General features: G+C 50.0%; 2 protein-coding genes across 3 annotated transcripts in view; both read left to right on the top strand.

Annotated features, from left to right (window-relative positions):
- Positions 1-19,944, top strand: part of Slc1a7 (solute carrier family 1 member 7) — a 43,035-nt gene extending 23,091 nt beyond the window's left edge. Inside the window, exons 4-12 of one of the 2 annotated variants that reach the window (XM_042684966.1) lie at positions 12,010-12,052; positions 13,815-14,037; positions 16,025-16,124; positions 16,303-16,536; positions 17,598-17,616; positions 17,672-17,991; positions 18,468-18,602; positions 19,054-19,156; positions 19,726-19,944. In XM_042684966.1, the coding sequence (XP_042540900.1) occupies positions 12,010-12,052; positions 13,815-14,037; positions 16,025-16,124; positions 16,303-16,536; positions 17,598-17,616; positions 17,672-17,991; positions 18,468-18,602; positions 19,054-19,156; positions 19,726-19,944 (1,396 nt within the window). The remainder of the gene's footprint in view (positions 1-12,009; positions 12,053-13,814; positions 14,038-16,024; positions 16,125-16,302; positions 16,537-17,597; positions 17,617-17,671; positions 17,992-18,467; positions 18,603-19,053; positions 19,157-19,725) is intronic. The other variant, XM_042684969.1, reaches the window with a different exon arrangement.
- On the top strand, positions 1,808-2,456 carry LOC122112131 (protein canopy homolog 2-like). Its single transcript, XM_042684980.1, is given in 2 exon segments — positions 1,808-2,211; positions 2,214-2,456. Coding segments are annotated over 2 exon segments (546 nt in total). The 5' UTR covers positions 1,808-1,853; the 3' UTR covers positions 2,402-2,456.
- Positions 19,945-20,251: the final 307 nt, after the last annotated feature.

The raw sequence follows: 20,251 nt of genomic DNA, 5'->3' as shown, positions 1-20,251 counted from the left end.
CCCCATGAGGCTGGCAGTAAGAAGACGAGATGTCTCCCTGTGACAGGGGCAGAGCAGAGTCTAAGCATATTGCTAACTAAGCCATAAATGTCTGTGGACAGTCAGCCTGCAAGGAGCAAGGCAAGCAGTGAGGGTCACCTGCCTTTCTTCATTACTTCCCTTTACACAGATGAAGGGTGAGGTTCAAAAAGGTGTACCTTTCCCAGCTTACCTAGCAGGGAAGACTCGAGGAGCTGAGACCTCTTCCCCAGGGGAGCACTAAGACTCAGCACTAACCAGTAGGAACGCCTTTACCAAGGCTCCTTACAGCCAGCCCTCCTTTTCCTCACCAATCTGGCTCTGAGCCAGGCTAGGACCAGAAGCCTCAGCCTTCTGCCCTGCCCTGGAGAAGTGATCATCGTCTAGCAGCAGAGAAAACCCAGGAAGAAAAGAGACAACAGGAAGAACTGGGGCTGGGATGGGGTAGGAACAAAGAGAGGTGTAAAGGAAGGGAAAGGGGAGTAGGCAGGGGCTTCCTGGAGTAGTAGCCACTGAGTATAAGTCCTACAAATTCCAGGAGAATGCTCTACCACTGAGTTACATCCTTAGCCCAGGAAATGGGTTCTAAACAGAACAGGGTCACAACTGAATTCAGAAGACCCACTGCAAGCCATAGATCAGGGTTGGGAGGGAAAGGCGGAGTCAGGGACTAGCTAGGGTGGAGGTTTGGGGACAAGGAGGGTACAGACAGAGGTGAGGGGAGAGGACATAAGTGATGATGGTTGCTGCAATGACATGGAAGTTTCTACTGCCTGAGCAGAGAGCATGTAGTCCCCAGCCCACAGGATGGTGCAAGAGGAGCAGTTTCGGACCTGCCAGGGGAGAGGCCTGCTGATGGCTGGTCTGTGGATCTGAATCTGGTGGGAGAGTCTGAGTGGGAGATGGGGGTTTGGAAATGACCCAGGTAGGGGCACTGGGGGGCCAGAGCATGGAGGGCTTAACTGCATCTGCACCCCACCCCACTGGGAATGGTCAGGTGGGCTCAGCCAGTGCCCAGGTAACCTTGCTCTGTGCTCTTCTTGCAATCCTTACTTTCTAGTCAGTTTCAGATACTATGAGGCCCAGGCCTGTCTCATACTAAGACCCCAGATTTAAATTCAGATTTAAAAGGAGTCCTTGCCTAGCTGTGTGGATCTGATTCCAGTTTAGGAATTGTGGTGGGAAGAGGATTATGGGGTGTGTTCCCCTTCCTGAGTTCACCTGTCCCTCTGCTGCCAGCTCCTGGAAGTAAGAAGGGAGAGGAGGGCGCAGGTCTGGAAGGTTCTGTCCTGGAGGTGGGAGGGAGTGCTTAGGCCCCTTGGTGGATTTTTGTTTCAGGGCTTCTCTCCTGGGGTCTTTGGAATTCCCTGTAGCACTATAGTTCCTCACTTGCCAGAGCAATGCATTCATCAGGCCCCTCCTCTGGTCAGCTTCTCTGTTGGCATCCCCTGTCCCCTCTGAGTAACTTTCCTGGGCAGAGTCCTTTCAGCAAGGGCCATATCTGTCCATGAGAAACTCCAATACTCTCACTGGTGAAGCAGCCTGTCTCAGGCCCTTTGGACACAAGTCAGGCACCAGCCCCTACCTTTCCCAAATACTAACAAATAGAAGCCAAGGTCTCTGGGTAGTTCTCCTGCTTAAAGTTAGGGAGACACATTTCTCTCCTCTCCCATGAGGAAAGATGCCCATTACATAGGGTCTTTCTTTCCCTTAAAGAAATCCTCGGGGGTCAGTCTGCTGGGGGGCTTGCACGGCCGTATGGGCCACCTCCGAGGCCTGCTCAGGACCCGGGTTCGGCGCGGGGAGCCGGGTGGAGCGATCCCATTCTGCTAAAGATGAAAGGCTGGGGTGGGCTGGCCCTGCTTCTAGGGGCTCTGCTGGGAACTTCCTGGGCTCGAAGGAGCCAGGATCTACATTGTGGAGCTTGTAGGGCTCTAGTAGATGAACTAGAGTGGGAAATCGCTCAAGTGGATCCCAAGAAGACCATTCAGATGGGATCTTTCCGGATCAATCCAGATGGCAGCCAGTCAGTAGTAGAGGTACCCTATGCCCGCTCAGAGGCCCATCTCACAGAACTGCTAGAGGAGGTGTGTGACCGCATGAAGGAATATGGGGAACAGATTGACCCTTCCACCCACCGCAAGAACTATGTACGGGTTGTGAGCCGGAGTGGAGAATCCAGTGAACTGGACCTGAGGGCATCCGAATTGACTCAGACATCAGTGGCACCCTCAAGTTTGCCTGTGAAAGCATTGCGGAGGAATACGAGGATGAACTTATTGAATTCTTTTCTCGAGAGGCCGACGATGTTAAAGACAAACTTTGCAGTAAGAGAACAGATCTATGTGACCATGCCCTGCACATATCTCATGATGAGCTATGAACTACTGGAGCAGCCAGACCAGCTTGGTGGATCACCCTCAGGAGGGGAAGATGGTGGCATTGCCTTTTATATTATGTTTTTATGGAAATGAACTGAAAAAAAAAAAAGAAACTAAAAGTAAAAAAAAAAAAAGAAATCCTCACCCTGTGGGTCAATCAGTTATTGTTTGTAACAAGTTGTCCAAGACATGGAATCCAAATGACAACCAGGAATCTGCAATCCACTGGAAGGGTCTAATGCTGCAGACTGAACTCACTCATGGTCTGCAGAAGGCTAGTGGCCCTGCTGGGGAACAGCTGGACTAGGGTGGCTTGGCTGAGATGCTCCAGCAGGCTCAGCTCTGATCATGGTGGTAACAGGGAGGAGCTTACCTGGGCAGCTTCTTATAATGAAAGTGGAAGCATGAGAGAGGGCAATGACAGGGGACAGTGCTTCTACATGCCTCTGCTTTGGGCAAGCCCACCAGTATCTGGGCCACAAGTCATATAGCCAACCCTAGACTCAGTATGGGAAGCCATTCAGAATGGTAGGCCAGGTGTTGGTGACTCACCCCTGTCATCCTAGCTACTCAGGAGGCTGAGATCTAAGGATTGCACTCTGAAACCAGCCTGGGCAGGAAAAATCCACCAGACTCTTATCTTCGGTTCACCACCAAAAAGCTGGAAGTAGAGCTGTGGCTCAAGTAGTGAGTGAAAAAGCTAGGGTAGAGTGACCAGTCTCTGAGTTCAAACCCCAGTGTGGGCATAAAAAAGGAGGAGGAGGAAGAGGAGGAGGAGGAAGAAGAGGAAGAGAAGGAGAAGGAGGAAGAGGAGGAGGAAGAGGAAGAGGAGGAGGAGAAGAAAAAGAAGAAAAGGAAGAAAGGAGGAAGAGGAAGAGAAGGAGGAAGAGGAGGAGGAAGAGGAAGAGGAGGAGGAGAAGAAAAAGAAGAAGAGGAAGAAAGGAGGAAGAGGAGGAGGAAGAAGAGAAGGAGAAGAGAAGGAGGAGGAGAAGTAGAGGAGAAGGAAGAGGAGGAGGAGAGGAGGAGGAGGAAGAGAAGAAGAGGAGGAGGAGGAGAAGAGGAGGGGAGGAGGAAGAGGAGGAAGAAGAAGAAGAAAAGGGAGGCATGTTAATGAGGGCCACCAACAGAACTTACTTACCACTACCCTGGCTTTCCCCAGGAAACTCCAGCTTCTCATCTATGAAGTGTAGGATAAACCAAAGATTGCAACCTGCTTGCAATTTTTCTCCTCTTGGATGATTCCCATCCAGGAGGCCAGAGCCAGGTAGGATCCAGGCAGATCTGTCCTCCCTAGATGTACTTATTTCTCTGGGAAGGGGCATCCCACACCATGGCCTTGAATGCCTTTGTCCTCCCAAATGTGGTGCGCACCTTGGAAAGTTCTTAGCAGAACTCTACAATCTCACACGTAGTTGTTTAAAGGCATCTCAAAGTTAACACGTCCAAGCTAGACTCTTGATTTGCCCTGGAAATTTGCCTTTTTCTTGGCCCTGCAGGTCTTGATGGGACGTCTCTCTATTTCTCATACTTGCATCCAATTCCTCCATGTTAGAACAGCAATACTTTCAAAATCCTATCCCAGTTCATGGCCTTTAGGCCCCCTCCTGCTGGAATGTCTGGTGGGCTGCCCTGCTTTTTCTCGGCCCTCAGCATGTCAGCTGGAAGGCTGCTTAACCGGCTTACAGCCCATCCCCTTGCAATTTTCATGGTTTACAGGCCCGTCACTCCTACTCATCTTTCCTACTGATCTCTGCTCTAGCCACACTGGCCTTCGCTGCTCTTTCCATGTCCCCTGTGGCCCCACCTCACGCCATCGCTGCCCTTCTGGGTGGCCTTTCCTGTGGACAGCTCATAGCTCTGTTCCTCACCATTTATGTCTCTGCTCAGGATCACCTTCAGAGGGGTCCCAGTCTCTGTGATTATCTCCCCTGTGCTCTACTTTATTACTACCTGACATAACTATACCCATGGTTTATCTATAATTTCTTTCTCTTTATTCAGTTTTCTTCTCTTGTATGAGGGCAGCAGGGTCTGAAGCCCCAGAAGGAGCTGGAGTTGCTCAGGAAAAAAAATGCACCATGCACTGGGCACAAAGGTTTGGATTGACCTTGGTCCATAGGCAAAATGTAGGCTGCATGGTACTCACAAAGAATAAGCGGGTCTGGGGAAAAGCAGGAGAACAATTGTCCTGGAGGCCAAGGCAAGAAGAATTTTGAGACGCATCATCTCTTTCTTCCTTTCTTTCTCTTTCTTCTTTTCTTTTTCTTTCTTTCCATATATCTTTCTTCTTTCTTTATTTCCTTCCCCCTTTCCTTCCTTCCTTCTTACCTTCCTTCCTTTTCCCTCCCTCACTGCCTCCTTCCTCCCTCCCTCCCTCCCTCCCTCCCTCCCTCCCTTCCTCTCTTCCTTCCTTCCTTCCTTCCTTCCTTCCTTCCTTCCTTCCTTCCTTCCTTCCTTTCTCAGTACCAGGATTTGAACTCAGGGCCTCTTGCCTGCTGTGTATAGGTGCTTTACCACTCTAGCTGCACCCTCAGCTATTTCTTACTTTGGTTATTTTTAGGACATGTCTCTTGTTGTTGCTTTTTTCCCCAGGTCTGGCCTTAGACTAAAAACTTCCTATCTATGCCTCCCTCCCTTGCAGCAGCAACCAGGAATGAACTTCTATGCTTAGCAAAATATGCTGGGGGGAGGGCAAAATTTCTCACTAATTTTTTTGCTTGGGCTGGCCTCCAACCTGCACCCTCCCAGGTAGCTGGGATTACAGGTGTACGCCACTGTTCCTTATCCAAGAGAAACCTTGTTTCTAAGATCCGTTGTTCTAGGATTTGGTGCCTGTGATTCATCATTTCTCGGATTCTATTATTCAAAACAGCCTTTCCGTGTGATGCAAGGAGTGGCTGGTGTTCAGGGAGCCCTGGTCTCCCCACGCTGCCGCCCTGGCTCACGGCTGTGGTGTTCCAGATCCTGCACACATCAGAGTCAAATGTTCCAGCCTGATGCCTGAGCTCTCTCAGTGGCTTCTCACGTGGTGAAATCAACACTTGTACTTTGAGGTTTTTGCTGAGCTGGGTGGTTGGGCATGACTAGCACCACTTCTTAGTCAGAGAGTAGGGTTTAGGGAGCGGCCACAGACTTCCTGGGGTAGTACCTAGTGGTCTCATCTCAGCCCTGCCAATAAGAAACCCTGTATGATCCTAGGAAAACTAGATCTCCTCTCCAGAGATGCTTCTCCATAGTTCCACACACAAAGGCTACAACTAGAAAAGAGTCTGCAGGGCATGATCAGAAGCTCCTGGACACAGGTTTCTGGGTGATAGAGCAAAGCCCAACTTCAAGGATGAGGACTGTGAGTGGTGGGTGGGGAGTGGTAGGTGGGGAGTGGTGGGTGGGGAGTGGTGGGTGGGGAGTGGTGGGTGGGGAGTGGTGGGTGGGGAGTGGTAGGTGGGGAGTGGTGGGTGGGGAGTGGCGGCTGTCAGACATTAGAAACGGGAAACCAGAGTGAGGCCCTGGTGGCTTATGCTTGTAATCCCAGCTACTCAGTAGGCTGAGATTAGAGGATCATAGGCAGGAGAGTCCATGAGACTCTCATTTCCAATGAGCCACCAAAAAGTCAGAAGTGGAGCTGTGGCTCAAGTGGAACAGCACCAGCTTTGAGCACAAAAGCTCAGAGATAGCACCCAAGCCCTGAGTTAAAGCTCCAGGACTGGCACTCCCCCCCCCCAAAAAAAAAGGAACAAAAAGAAAGGGAGAAAGGAAAGAAGGAAGGGAGGAAGGGAGGGAGGAAGGGAATGGGAAAGGCATAAGGGTCATCCTGGGAAGGCTGGATTTGAGTAGGTAGAGTGGACCGGATATGGCTAAAAGCACTGGTGGCTAAAAGCACCGGATAGAGATAAAAGCCCTGGGAGATGAAATGGTCACTTATACTCACGCAACCCATCTTTTACTAAGTACTTTCTCTTAATGAAGACACTGTGCCTGGAGCTTAGAAAGCAAATGCAAGCCCCTTCATCAGGACTGCCCACCATCCTAGGACAGATAGACAAGAGAGTTGCAAGGGACAGCCACTCTCTGAGCCTTTGAGACGAAATGGAGACATGGGTAATAAGGGCACCCAGGGCTCTGGCCCAGAGCAGGTGCCTGCCAAGTGTTGATGACTAAACAAGAACACATATGGCTGGGACAGGGAACTGGGACGCAGGGACCGTTCATATGAACTGCCGGAAAGATGGGGCTGACTACACAGGGAAATAAGCTCCACGACTCACCTCTGGGAATACAAAAGTCTGTGTCCTTATCTCAAAGAAGATTCCAGAGAAGCACAACAGGCTGTGTCCCTGGCTGACCCACTGAGACATGAATTCATTTCCCAGGGCTTCAAATGGGAGCTCCAGAAAGTGTGACTCCCAGTGTGGCCTCAAAGAAAATCCAAGTGTAATACTAATCAGAGCTGGCCCCTTCCTTTAAAAAAAAAACCTTATTAAAACACCACAGAGATTGAGTAATGGATTGGCTCTATTTATAGTTCCCAGTTACCATCTCAGCAGTTCGATGAAACTCTCAGGAACTGTGTTTGAAAAGCAAGAGTCCTCACCTTTGGGGCCTGGATTAGGGACATGCAATTGGCAATGAATTTGGGACTGGAGCAATGAACATTTACAAAAAGCAAGTGGGTATGCTCCCCTGGGAGGCCCAGCCCAGCCTGTGGTTATTGGAGGCATGGCTATTCTTGTCTATATTTTGTCGATGCCACCAGGAGCGGAGGCCCCCTGGGACAAGCAGGAAGACTTCCCATGAGAATTCAGAGCCAAAAATAATATTGTACATTTTCCTACTTAGTCATCAAAAGTGTAATTCTTACTTAAATGTACAGGCAAGCTCTGATTCTTAGGATGGGTCCCAGGACAAGCGTTTCTGTGGCCTACTGGCAGAGGAAAACATTCAAGAGCAGTGGCTTGGGTGAGATAAAGACTTACTTTTGCTCGGTGGTCCAGAGCAAGGCAGCTCTTGGGCATCAGGATCTCATGTTGTGGCCACCTGTGAGCTCAGCCCTTGGCTTTTATCACCAGTGTGCCTCATGGTCCAAGAAGGCTGTTCAAGTTCTAGCTATTTCCTCCTTATTCCAGGAAGAAAGAGGAAAGTTGGAAAGAAACAAAGGGGACTGGCTGATTAGTCACCTCTTCAAGAGTGGAGTTTAATGTCTTCTACTTATCCTCAGTGGCCACCCCCAATAAGAACAAAGGAGGCTGGACATTGGTGGCTCACACCTGTAATCCTAGTTACTCAGAAGGCTTAAGATCTGGTGATTGAGGTTCAAAGCCAGCACAGGCAGAAAAATCCCACTATCTTACCTCCAATTAACCAGCAAAAAGCTGGAAATGGAGATATGGCTCAAATGGTAAAGTGCCAGCCTTATGGCAAAAAAAAAAGCCAAACAAGAGCACAAGGCCCTGAGTTTAATCCCTCGTACTGGTTTATATGCACTAGTGTGCGCGCACGCACACACGTGCGCGCGCGCGCGCGCGCGCGCACACACGCACACACACACACACGCACACACACACACACACACACACACACACACAGACCAACAGAGCAAAGGAAGCTAGTGATCAGGGTTTGGTCCTTGAATCTTAACAGGGCTTCTGTTAGCAAGGAAGGGAGACTGAACATTGGGTCAGTAACCAGTCTCCCTGCCATAGCCCATACTTTAAATTGATCCCAATGTTAAAGGAAGTCATAAAGAAATATACATAGTAGGTAAGTTCCATTTGGTTCTTTAACATCTTTGTTTAGTTTCTGTTCAGAATAAAACAGACTTCCCTTTTAAGTATCATTAGAAAACAGTAAGTCATTTGGCCCTCCTGGGATTGATGGGGAGAGATTTTTCACGCTATTTAAAAACTGGTGCGGCCTGGGCATCTCCTAGCTGATCATGGTGGATTTCTGCACCCTGGCAGCCATACCCACAAATTTTGGCACTCACTCCAGCCCTGTGTTCCAGGTCTGCTTGATGGCAGAGGTCCTTGCAGGCAGCTGCAGAAATCTGCTTGAAGTCCTGGGGTGGATGTCTTGTTAAGCTTCTAAGATTCTAGCTCTGCTTCTTCTCTCCCTATGACAAAAGCTGAAATTCCTGGAAAATGGGCAAAGGATGTTTGGGACATGACATGCCTTCTGTGTGGTAGCTTCTTTGGTATTTTCCTCCTCCCATTTGTGTCCACTAAACTTGAATCTTAACAATGAAAAATTAGCATCTGCTTCCAGCCACAGCTGCTGGGGAGGAAGGTTAAGAAATAATGCATGCTTACTGGGCACTGGTGGCTCAGGCCTGTAATCCTATTTAAGAAGCTGAGATCTGAGGATTGAGGTTCAAAGCCAGCCCGGGCAGGAAAGTCCGAGAGATTCTTTTTTTTTTTTTTTTTTTCTTTGGGTCCGGTCATGGGACCTGAACTCTGGGCCTGGGCACTGTCCCTCAGCTCTTCAGCTCAAGGCTAGCGCTCTACCACTGGAGCCACAGCGCCACTTCCGGCTTTTTTCTTTTTGCTTATGTGGTGCTGAGGAATCAAACCCAGGGCCTCGAGCATGCAAGGCAAGTGCTCTACCACTGAGCCACCTTCCCAGCCCCCAGTCCGAGAGATTCTTATCTCCAATAAACCACTCAGAAAACTGGAAGTGGCACAGTGGCTCAAGTGGTAGAACACTAGCCTTGAGCTGAAGAGCTGAGGGACAGCACCCAGGCCCAGAGTTCAAGCCCCATGACCGACCAAAAAAAAAAAAGAGAGAGGGAAAGAAAAGAAAAAAGAAATAATGCGTGCTCAAGCTGGGCGCTGGTGGCTCCCACCTGTAATCCCAGCTACTCAGGAGGCTGAGATCTGAAGATTGTGGTTTGAAGGCAGCACAGGAAAGGAAGTTCATGAGACTCTTATCTCCAATTAACCACTAGAATAACAGAAGTGGCGCTGTGGCTCAAAGTGATAGAGTATTGTCTTTGAGCAAAAGAAGGTCAGGGACAGCACCCCAGGCCCTGAGTTCAAGCCCCATGACTGACAGAAAGAAAAGAACGAAAACGAAAGAATGAAAGAACGGAGGAAGGGAAGGAAGGGAGGGAGGGAGGGAGGGAGGGAGGGAAGGAAGGGAAGGAAGAAGGAAGGGAGGGAAGGAAGGATGGAAGAAGGAAGGAAGAAAAGAAAAGAAATAATGCATGTTCGTGTCCATGTGCAGAGCTCCATGTGTCTGGAAGCTAAGTCTTGATAGAAGGGGAGATTTGCCAAGAAAAAGTAAGCAGGAAGATGATCCAGCAGAAAGCAGGCTGTGTGTGTTGCATACGGTCAAATTCGGGAAGTAAGCACATGAGCAAAAATCTTGGGTAGCATCTGAGTTGCAATTGATTATAAGGACAAGGGCAGGATTTGTAAAAAAGTTCTTTATAAATTTAGAATGATAGCCCTTCATCATTTAGTCATCTGGTTTTTCTCACTTACTTTATATTATAATCTATCTTGGAGAAGTTATTTTTTTAGCTCATTTTGCCCTCAACCTTTTAGGTTTATGGAAAGTTACCAAAAAAAAAAAAAAAAGAGCAATCCTGCTCAGGGTTCCCAGTGTTAGGGCCTTATATAATTAGTAGTGTGTGTGTGTGTGTGTGTGTGTGTGTGTGTGTGTGTGTGTGTGTGTGTGTGTGTGTGTGTGCTGGACTGAGGCTTAAACTCAGGTCCTTGAGCTCTCACTTAGCTTTTTCTGCTCATAGCTAGTGCTTTACTACTTGAGCTATACCTCCAGTGTAACTTACTATGGTTTAATTGGAGATTAGATTCTCTCAGGTTTGTCTGCCTAGACTGGCTCTGAATCAAGATCCTCAGATCTCAGCCTCTCGAGTAGCTAGGATTGCAAGCATGATCCATGAGCCATCTCATGGTTCATAACTGATACTTCGGCCAAAATTTGGATTTCACCAGTTTTTCCACCAATATCATCTCTTCCTGTTCTAGAACCCAATCAAGTGCCATGCTCTTAGGGATTTCTTAATTTTAGTGTGGGAAAATCAATTTTTATAGCTGTTTTTGTTCTTAGGGAGTTTTTCCATATCCTGAGAGATGATACAACACTGATATGTCATCTAGTTTTTGGTGATTATTGAAACCATCTGGAATTTTATTTTGATGTAAGGTGTTAAGTAAGGATGGCCCTATTATTGTTTTGCAAGTTGGCCAACTTTCCAGTTCCCATAATGAATCCTCAGGTTCCCCACCAATTTATGTATTTTTGCTCATCTTTTTGTGTTGGTACTGGGTCTTGAACTCAAGAGCTTGTGCTCTCACTTGGCTTTTTTGCTCAAGGTTGGCACTCTACCACTTGAGCCACAGATCCCCTTCTAGCTTTTTGGCATGTTAATTGGAGATAAGAGTCTTATGGATTTTTCTGCCCAGGCTGACTTCCAACTGTGATCCTCAGATCCCAGCCTCTTGAGTAACTAGGATTACAGACATGATCTTGAAGTGCCTAGCACCAAATTGGAAATATTTAGCTATGCTAGATTGTGTTACATGGATTATTATGTGTAGAACATTGCGTAGAAAGTTTTTAGTGTGTTTTGGTATAAAAAAACATATAGCATGTTTTCATATCTCGTAGGCTAGATAATAAAATACTAGTAATTTAGCTTTATAATAAAATACTAACAAAATGCATATTTCTCTATATAGAGAAATTGTGCCCACATTCATGGGCATAATCAACTACAGATCACAAACATTCTGGGGGAAAAAAAAATCTGTGCCTGTACTGAACACATATGGATTTTTTTGTCATTCCCTAAACAATATAACATAACAAGTATTTATGTCACATTAACTATTATAAGTAAACAAGAGATGATTTAAAGTTACAGCAGAATATGTCTAGATTATGAACAAATATGTACACAATTTTATATAAGGGAACTAGATATCCTCAGGGGCCTGGTCTCTATGGGAGGGGGGGGTCCAAAGACTAATCCCTGCTACCAAGCGGTGACTGTCATACTCACAGAGAGGATATGAACAGCCAGTATTTGCCTTTTTTTTTAAATTGTGGAAATACCGTACAGAGGGGTTACAATTACATGGGCAAGATAATTCTTATCAAGAATTATCTTGATAATTTCTTATCATTGTTGCCTCCTCTGTTTCCCCTTCCCATCCCTTCCCATCTCCCCTCCCCCAACCCCGCCTTCTACCCGCCCCCCAGTATTTGCCTTTAAGGAGGTCACCACACTCAGGGGAAGCAGACAGGCTACAAGTGTAGGGCACAGATGATTGGCACCTGGAAGTCCTCGGTCTACCTGGGAGTCAGGCTGGATAGCAAGTAGCCTGAGACCCATGAAGGATTCTAGTTTCAGTGATCCAAACAGAGAAGCAGTCAGAGGCTGTGCCAGGCTCCAGGAAGGCAGTGGGTGGAGGCCTGGAGCTAAGGCCCTGACCCAGAATGTAGAAAGGGAGCCCCAAGGGCTGGGGGTGGGACTGGGAGTGTGGTAGCCGGGGAGTTGGCCAGGTGGAGAAGGAAGGGGACTCAGATGACCTCGTGGATCCCATCCCTAGTCTCTCTGGAATTCCTCAGTTGCTGACTTTCTTCCCAGGAACATGTTTCCAGCCAACCTGGTGGAAGCCACTTTCAAACAGGTGAGCTGGTCACTGGGAATGATGGGGAGGTGTGGGAGAGGCCGCTGGCTACCCTGTCTGCTGGAGGCTGTAGGACACTGGGGATGGAGATCCTTACAGCCTCACACAGCCACACGGCCACACCTCTGTCCTGGATTCCACTCCTAATGAAGAAACCTTAGCACTAGGTGCCATCCCATCATCCCATGCCATCCCCACGTGCAGTGGAACCCAATCCAAGTCCTCGATGAGGAAACTGAGGCTGAGAAGGATTAGATAACCTACTCAATGTTAGAGCCCTGGGAAATGACCAGCCAGTAGATGAACTAGACCAGTCTGACTTCTAAACCTGTTTTCTCTCTTTCTAAAAAACAATCCTAACAAGGCAGAACTTTGAAAACAATCTAAAGGACCACAAGGGAGGATAGACAAATAACAGTTTGGCCTCATGTTAGGCTATTACATCACCACTGAATATTGTGCTTTTGGTGAGGGGGAGGCTGGCCTGATTTTTGAACTCAGGGCCCTGTGCTTCTATAATCAGAAGTAGGTGCTCTACTATTTGAGCCACACTTCCAGCCCTTTTTGCTTTAGATTATTTTTCAGGTAGGGTCTCACACTTTCTGTGTAAGACTGCTTCATATCTCTTTTGTGTAGCTGAGATTATGGATTAACCCACCATGCTCAGCTTTGAAGCATTTTGTAGCTCCCACACAATATGCTCAACTTTGAGCTGCTGCTGCTGCTTCAGTTGATGTAACAGTAATGTTTACATAGGGCTCACGTGCCAGGCACTGCTGGGAGCATTTTATGTAGTTTCATTTGATCCAGACAGGCACTAACATAATCCCATCTTACAGATGAGAAAAACAGGATTGCTGAACAAGGTGCTGGTAGCTGATGCCTGTAATCCTAGCTACTCAGGAGACTGTGAGACTCCTTTTTTTTTTTTTTTTTGGCGGTCATGGGGCCTGAACTCTGGGCCTGGATGCTGTCCCTCAGCTCTTCAGCTCAAGGCTAGTGCTTTGCTACTCCAACTCCAGCCACGACGCCACTTCCGGCTTTTCCTGCTTATGTGGTGCTGAGGAATCGAACCCAGAGCCTCATGCATGGTAGAGCACTCTACCACTGAGCCACCTTCCCAACCCGAGTCTGTGAGACTCTTATCTCCAGTTAACTAGCAAAAAGCCAGAAGTACAAGTATGGCTCAAGTGGTAGAATATCAGCTGTGAACGAAAAAGCCAAGCAAGAGCTCAAGGCCCTGAGTTCAAGCCTAGAACTGGCATGTTCTTACACACACACACACACACACACACACACACACACAGAGCAAACAAAGACCTTAGGTCCCAGTCCCACCCCCTGAAGACTTACCTTATTGACACTGCGATGGTTGAGAGGACCCCCTTGTCTAGCTCCCAAGGACTTAAACACCAAGGGAGGGGGATAGGCTGGCTGGCTCCAGGTAAGTAGGTGCTGACTGGTCAGAAGGGGCTACATTGGGGTTAAGGACACCTGGTTGATGAGGAGATGGACCAATGGTTAGAGGGAAAACCAGGCAGGATGACAATTCAGGAAGGGAGAAGTGGGCCTAAGGGGAAACATAGCTAGGAAGTATGTAGATGGGAGAAGAAATCTCCATTTTCGTCTGGATGGAATATTGATGATCCCGGCCCTACCCACTTTACATGGTGCTGTCAATCAATAAGGGAGAGGTTTTGTGGTTGCTATGAATACCAGCCTTGGACTCTGACTCCTTCCTGGGTGGGATATCACCCACCAGTACCGCACCAAGACCACCCCGGTTGTCAAGGCTCCCAAGCTGGCCACAGAGGAGGCCCCTCCCCGACGGATCCTTATCTATGGGGTCCAGGAAGAGAATGGCTCTCACGTGCACAACTTTGCCCTGGACTTGACCCCACCACCAGAGATTGTTTACAAGTCGGAGCCTGGCACCAGCGATGGCATGAATGTGCTGGGAATTGTCATCTTCTCTGCCACCATGGGTAAGTGCTCCCGGCCAACCCCCACCCCACCAGAATTCACCTGTAGCCTTCTTTTCCTATCTATTAGAGTGACTCGGCTCCTGTCCCTTATTGAGGGGCACTGGGCTGGAGCCAGGAGCTCCTGTCTCAGAATGGGGAATTCCTATGCTGGGGGCTGGTTTGTCTCAAAGAGTACTGCCCTCTCTCTTCTTTTGTGCCCCTGGACCTTTGATTAGGGTCCTTGATGACCTGCTACGCACTGTCACTGTTCATGAAGGCTCTCCCTCCAGCCCACCCACAGGGTTCCTCACTGGCCACTTTTTTCTTCTGTCTGTGCCATTGCTTGGGGCCCACGGTGACCTCTCTGACCACACCTTTCCCTGTGCTACTCTTCTCTGGGTCTCTCAGGCTCCCAACCTCAAGTGACTTACCATAAAGCCACAGGGCAAGGCTCTAGGGTCACTTGAGGACTGTATCTTTTTGGTCAGTCGTGGGGCTTGACCTCTGGGCCTGGGTGCTCAACTCTTCAGCTCAAGGCTAGTGCTCTACCACTTGAACCACAGCACCACTTCTGGTTTTCTGAGTGGTTTGTTGGAGGTAAGAGTCTCACAGACTTTCCTACCTGGACTGACTTTGAACCATGATCCTCAGATCTCAGCCTCCTGATTACAGGTGTGAGCCACCAGCACACACCTAAGGACTGTATCTTTAACAAACAAAAAAAAAAAAAAAAATCTTGTTCTTGAAGAAGGACCCATCTGTCTAGCTTCAGCCTCCACAAAACCTAATACCGTAATTCTGCCTGCACCCCCCCACACACAAGGATTCCTACCCCTAGACTCAATTAGGTTCACAAACCACACATTCTCTGCCCAGATCACTGCCAGAGAAACGGGCCTTAGTTGCTGTTGGAGCAATTGTGGGGAGTCTGCATGGCAGCCGGGGCAGCTCTGTGCAGGCTGAGGCATGCTGGCCTTGTTTGCGGGAATGACTGGACGATATGGATTGGATCTCACCACCTTGGCCACAATGTCAGGCCTGTGGAGAGACCAGGGCTAGAGTGTGCAACAAACAGAGCTACAAGTCCCCCCTTAGCCCCTGACAGCCAGCCCCCACTATTAAACCTCCCTCTCCCACCTTCAGAGCATCTGTTGGCTGAGCCAAAGAAACCTTTGAGACAGATGTGTGTACACATGAACCAGACAGTGTGAGCCATACCAGTTTGTGCCCATACCTGCTGTGTCCACCTCTCTGTGCCCACAGCTGCCCATGTGAACAGGGCTGTGCACAGCTGCTATGAACAGGGCTTTCCCTTCCTCCTCCTGCTGGCCTTGCTGTGGAAGAACCCCACTGCCATAATCGAGTTCCATGCACATTAACTCCAAGCCAGCCAGAGTCCCTGGACACCCCCAGGGGCATCCAAGTAGAGGCTGAAGCAGGAATCATCTAGAAAGGGATAGAGCTGTCATTTGAGTCTACATCAACCAGGCTGCCACAGACCAAATGGGTCTGGTGGATCCAGCTTCACTTCCAACTCTGGCCTCTCTTGTCTGCCAGCAAGGTGTGCCCTCTTCACCCCAGTGTTCCAGGCATTGCAAGATGCTGGGCAAAGACCCCCAAGGCAATGAAGAGCTTCAAGAATGTACGAAAACTGAAGAAGACCAGGGCTAGGGTATGGCAAAAGGAAGAGCAGGGGGAGACAGAGCAGGGTTATAGGTGGGGCTGAAGCTGGGGGAGGAGAGATGTTGGCTATGGTCCAAGGACACAGGTCACCCATTAATGGCTGGTCAGCAGAAGCATTTTTAGTTCAAAGGGAAGCCATCCACCGCATTGTGGCAGAGGCTGGAGGTGGAGGCTACAGAGGAGAAGAAAGTGGGCATCATCTGCAGGACTGAGATGTGCTCTGTGTGTGTGTGTGTGTGTGTGTGTGTGTGTGTGTGTGTGTGTGTGTGCGCGCGCGCGCTCGCCCTGACCTGATGCATCTATGATGTGATGTTTGTCCCTATAGGCATTATGCTAGGCCGCATGGGTGACAGTGGTGCCCCCCTGGTCAGCTTCTGCCAGTGCCTCAATGAGTCTGTCATGAAGATCGTGGCGGTGGCTGTGTGGTAAGCCTTCTTCTCCAGGGAGGCTCCTCCTCTGTCCCCACCCTCCCTCCCTCAGTCCTGGGTAGAGCTGTGGGAGGCTCAGAGATCAGACCACCCACCCAGAGATGTGGTACCAGGGCCAGGCTGGGACCCTTGCCTGTCTTGTGCTGAGCTCTAGGGGCTGCCCTGCCAACCCCAGGTACTTCCCCTTCGGCATTGTGTTCCTCATCGCTGGCAAGATCCTGGAGATGGATGACCCCAAGGCCGTTGGAAAGAAGCTGGGTTTCTATGCCATCACTGTGGTATGTGGGCTGGTAGTCCACGGCCTCTTCATCCTGCCTCTGCTCTACTTCTTCATCACCAAGAAGAACCCCATTGTCTTCATCCGTGGTGTACTCCAGGCCCTACTCATCGCACTGGCCACTTCCTCCAGGTAGCTCTGAGGTGGGCCGGGCAGGTGGAATTCTATCCATCTGTCCATCATTTGTTGCTGTGCCAACAAGACTTAGTTTAGGACTTGATGCTCAAAGCCCCACTAGCCTTGAGCCTTTTTCTGCCCATCATCCCTAAAGCTCACTTACTCCATAAAGGAGCGAGTTCCTCACCTCCAGGGCAGAGAGCTATAGACTGACAGATTGTTGTTGCTTTCCCTGGCCTCATGGTGCATCTGCTGGGTCAGGCCCTGCACTGTCAGAGGGAGTCCATCTGTCCGCTGTCACTGGATGTCCTGGCTAGATGCTGGGCTTCAAGATGGATAATTGTTATGTCATGCACTGGCTGTGTGATGTTAGGCAGTCACTTAACCTCCCTGGGATTGTCCCAGCCTCCACAGCAACCCTGTGAGGTAGAGGCTCAAAGGATCTCATACTCATATTGGGATAATTTAAGCCTCTACTGTATAGGATTGTAATGGAAGCTGGGATAATCCAACCAAGGTAAGAAAAGTGAATGGGAGGTTGTCCTACGAACCTACAACTGGCTTTAGGAACCCCAAATCACAGCTGCACACAGAGGACCTCAGGAAATCGGGGTGGCGCAAACCACGCTGCCAATCAGAAGGAAGGCAGGAGTCAGTTGCTGAGAGGAAAAAGTGTCCTCTCCACAGTAAGTAGCCAAGTTCCCAGTGAAAGGGAAGTTGAAGTTGAAGGAGCCAGGCCCTGCTCTTCCTGCTCTTCCTCCAGCCCTCACTTCTCTTCCTTGGTTCTCAGTCTCATTCTGTGAAGTGCCCACAGTCCTCACCCCTGAGCAGAGGCACCTCCCAGGATTCTGCAAGGCCAGACACTGTTCTAGGCACTGGGGGGGTAGAGGGCTTGACCCTGCAGTAGCTCCAATATCTGAATATTGTGTGGGAGAAAGAGACCAAGGCACCAGGTAAAGTGACATGCCAAGACCCTTGGTCCTAGAGGGGGACTCTAGGTCCAGACATTCTGGCATAAAGCCCCCATGACCCTCTGCTTCAAATACTCCTGGCCCATCAGTATGGCACTAACTCAGAAAGAGTCAAGTACACCTGGTGCACATAGCAGGTGCTTTGATGGTGGTGGTTTACTGGCAGCCTGCCCTGTGAGTATACCTGTCAGAGCACCTATCCTCCATGCTGTGGACTGGCTGCTTGGGTTGGGTGGCTTCTTGGCAGAGGCCTTGCCCATCTTGGAGGAGCAGGGTGGGCAGACACCAGCTCCTCTGCCCATAGCTCAGCTACACTGCCCATCACCTTCAAGTGCCTGCTGGAGAACAACCACATTGACCGGCGTATTGCCCGCTTTGTGCTGCCTGTGGGCGCCACCATCAACATGGACGGCACTGCACTCTACGAGGCTGTGGCTGCCATCTTCATCGCCCAGGTCAACAACTACGAGCTGGACTTTGGGCAGATCATCACCATCAGGTAGAGGTCTCTGAGGCCCATGAGGTCAATCCACTCATGCTGCACTGGCCTCTGGGACTTTGGGACCCTGGGGAGGATCAAGGAGGGGGCTTGAGCTGGACAGGTGGGCAGGGTGGGCACCATGAGGACTGGTAAGGGCAGGATGCGGTTGGGAAGGCTATTTCAGGCCAGCCCCAGCACACCAATCTGATCCTGCAACTCATGTCCAGAGCAAGGTAGGGGCAGACACCCATTCCAGACATCAGTTTCCTCAGCCTCCTTGGATTCTCCTGATGCCAGGGGACCCTAAGGCCACGGGAATGTGAGCAAGGCTGTACTTCCCTGAGACTCCCAGATGTGGTGTTCCTAGAACCCCACCTCTACACAGCTGTCCCAGAGTTCCTAACATGTTGGTCTCTTCCTTGAAGTGCTGCAGGCCCTGGCAGGAGCCTTGCCACTTCCTTCTCCCCCTCATCCTCCTCCCCTTTCCTCGGCAGCATCACGGCCACCGCAGCCAGCATCGGGGCTGCTGGCATCCCCCAGGCTGGGCTTGTCACCATGGTCATAGTGCTTACTTCTGTGGGATTGCCCACTGACGACATCAACCTCATCATCGCTGTGGACTGGGCTCTGTGAGTGTACTTGGTCCCCACCCCAGCCCCACCCCTTGGTGAGGGCAGCAGACAGCTGGGCAAAGGGGCTGTGCCCCCTCCCCAGAGCTTCTATGCAGAGTAGGGTATCTCACTCATCCACACTGGCCTGGCTGTGTGACTTGAGGACCTGCCATTCACAAATGAAAACAGGAGGCTCCTTGTTCAAAAATTGTAAAGAATCTCAAGATTGTGACCACAGAACATTCAACCAGACCTTGATGTCTGGGAGCAGCGCCCTGGGTAGCACACTGCCGTGTATTAGTAAAGCCAGTCCTGTATCAACCAAATCAATGGCACCAGAGAAGGACAGACTGGGAGTTCTGTCCTGCCAGAGTCACTGCCTGTGCAGGTGGGCATTTGGGTTAAGAATGGCCCTCCAACCAGTTCCTGTTAAGGTACCCATGACTCACTGGCCATCTTGGCTCTCCAGGGACCGCTTCCGTACCATGATTAATGTGCTGGGTGATGCTCTGGCAGCAGGCATCATGGCCCACATCTGCAGAAAGGACTTCGCTCGGGACACAGGTGCGGAGGTAAGAGCAATGCCCTTCCAGAGGCCATCAGGGAGTGGAGCCAGGTAGGATGGACAGGGTACCTGATCTTCCACCTACACACTGGACAGCCTTTAGCCACTCCCCCTACATCTCTGGGCCGCACCTGGTATCTTTGTGGCAAGGATAACTAACTCCTCTAAAAGCAGGTGATTGAGTATGTGTCAGGACTCACATTGTACTTCCTGGTGGCGCATATAACACTGGCCCGCTAAGCAACTCCAATGTCTGTGGGATCACTCAGGTGCACTTTAGGGACCCCTTATAGCCACGTGCAGCAGACCGCACCCACCTCATGGGGAGGAAGCTCAGGCTCAAGTGGAGGGCTACCAACTCCCTCCCCAGACCCTGTGAGTCAGGTCTGTCCTCTACTAAGCCTTGACAGGACAGGTTAGCAACTGGGGCTCTCAGAAACTTATCACCTGCTAAGACCACCAGCATGTCTACAGGAAAATCCCTCTTGTGGCTCCTAGCCCTGAGTCTGCTCTGTTGTACCCACTCTCAATCCATTCTGATCCTATTATGGCCTTTCCCCCCTCCCTCACCTCCAGAAACTGCTGCCTTGTGAGACCAAACCCGTGAGTCTTCAGCAGCTTGTGGCCACCCAGCAGAATGGCTGTGTCAAGAGCGTGGCTGAGGCCTCTGAACTGACCCTTGGCCCCACCTGCCCCCACCATATCCCAGTCCAGGTGGAACAGGATGAGGAGCAAGCCACTTCCAGTCTGGACCACTGCACCATCGAGATCAGTGAGCTGGAGACCAACGTCTGAGCACACAAGGCCCAGGCGAGGCCTCTGGGACCAGAGGTTAGAGGCAGGATTAGAGCTCATAACTCACCTGAGCAGCTAGCCAGGCTCACATGCACTCTTCTCACCTTGAGAGGCTGAAACTAACCACAGATAAGAAATGGGTCTCAGAGAAGGGAAGGCCACCTTCAGGAGCCCAGCCAGACAGCCATGTGGCCCAATCCCTAGCCGTGACCATTTCTACCACATAAGCCTGTTAGGGCACCAGGTGACTCTTGGAGCTAAAAAAAAAAGAAAGAAAGAAAACAAAGACTCAAACAAACAAACAAAA

This window comes from Dipodomys spectabilis, unplaced genomic scaffold (genome assembly GCF_019054845.1).
Source record: "Dipodomys spectabilis isolate Male_0828 unplaced genomic scaffold, ASM1905484v1 ptg000002l, whole genome shotgun sequence".
In the NCBI taxonomy this organism is placed as follows: domain Eukaryota; kingdom Metazoa; phylum Chordata; class Mammalia; order Rodentia; family Heteromyidae; genus Dipodomys; species Dipodomys spectabilis.
This window is presented reverse-complemented; position numbering and strand designations above follow the sequence as displayed.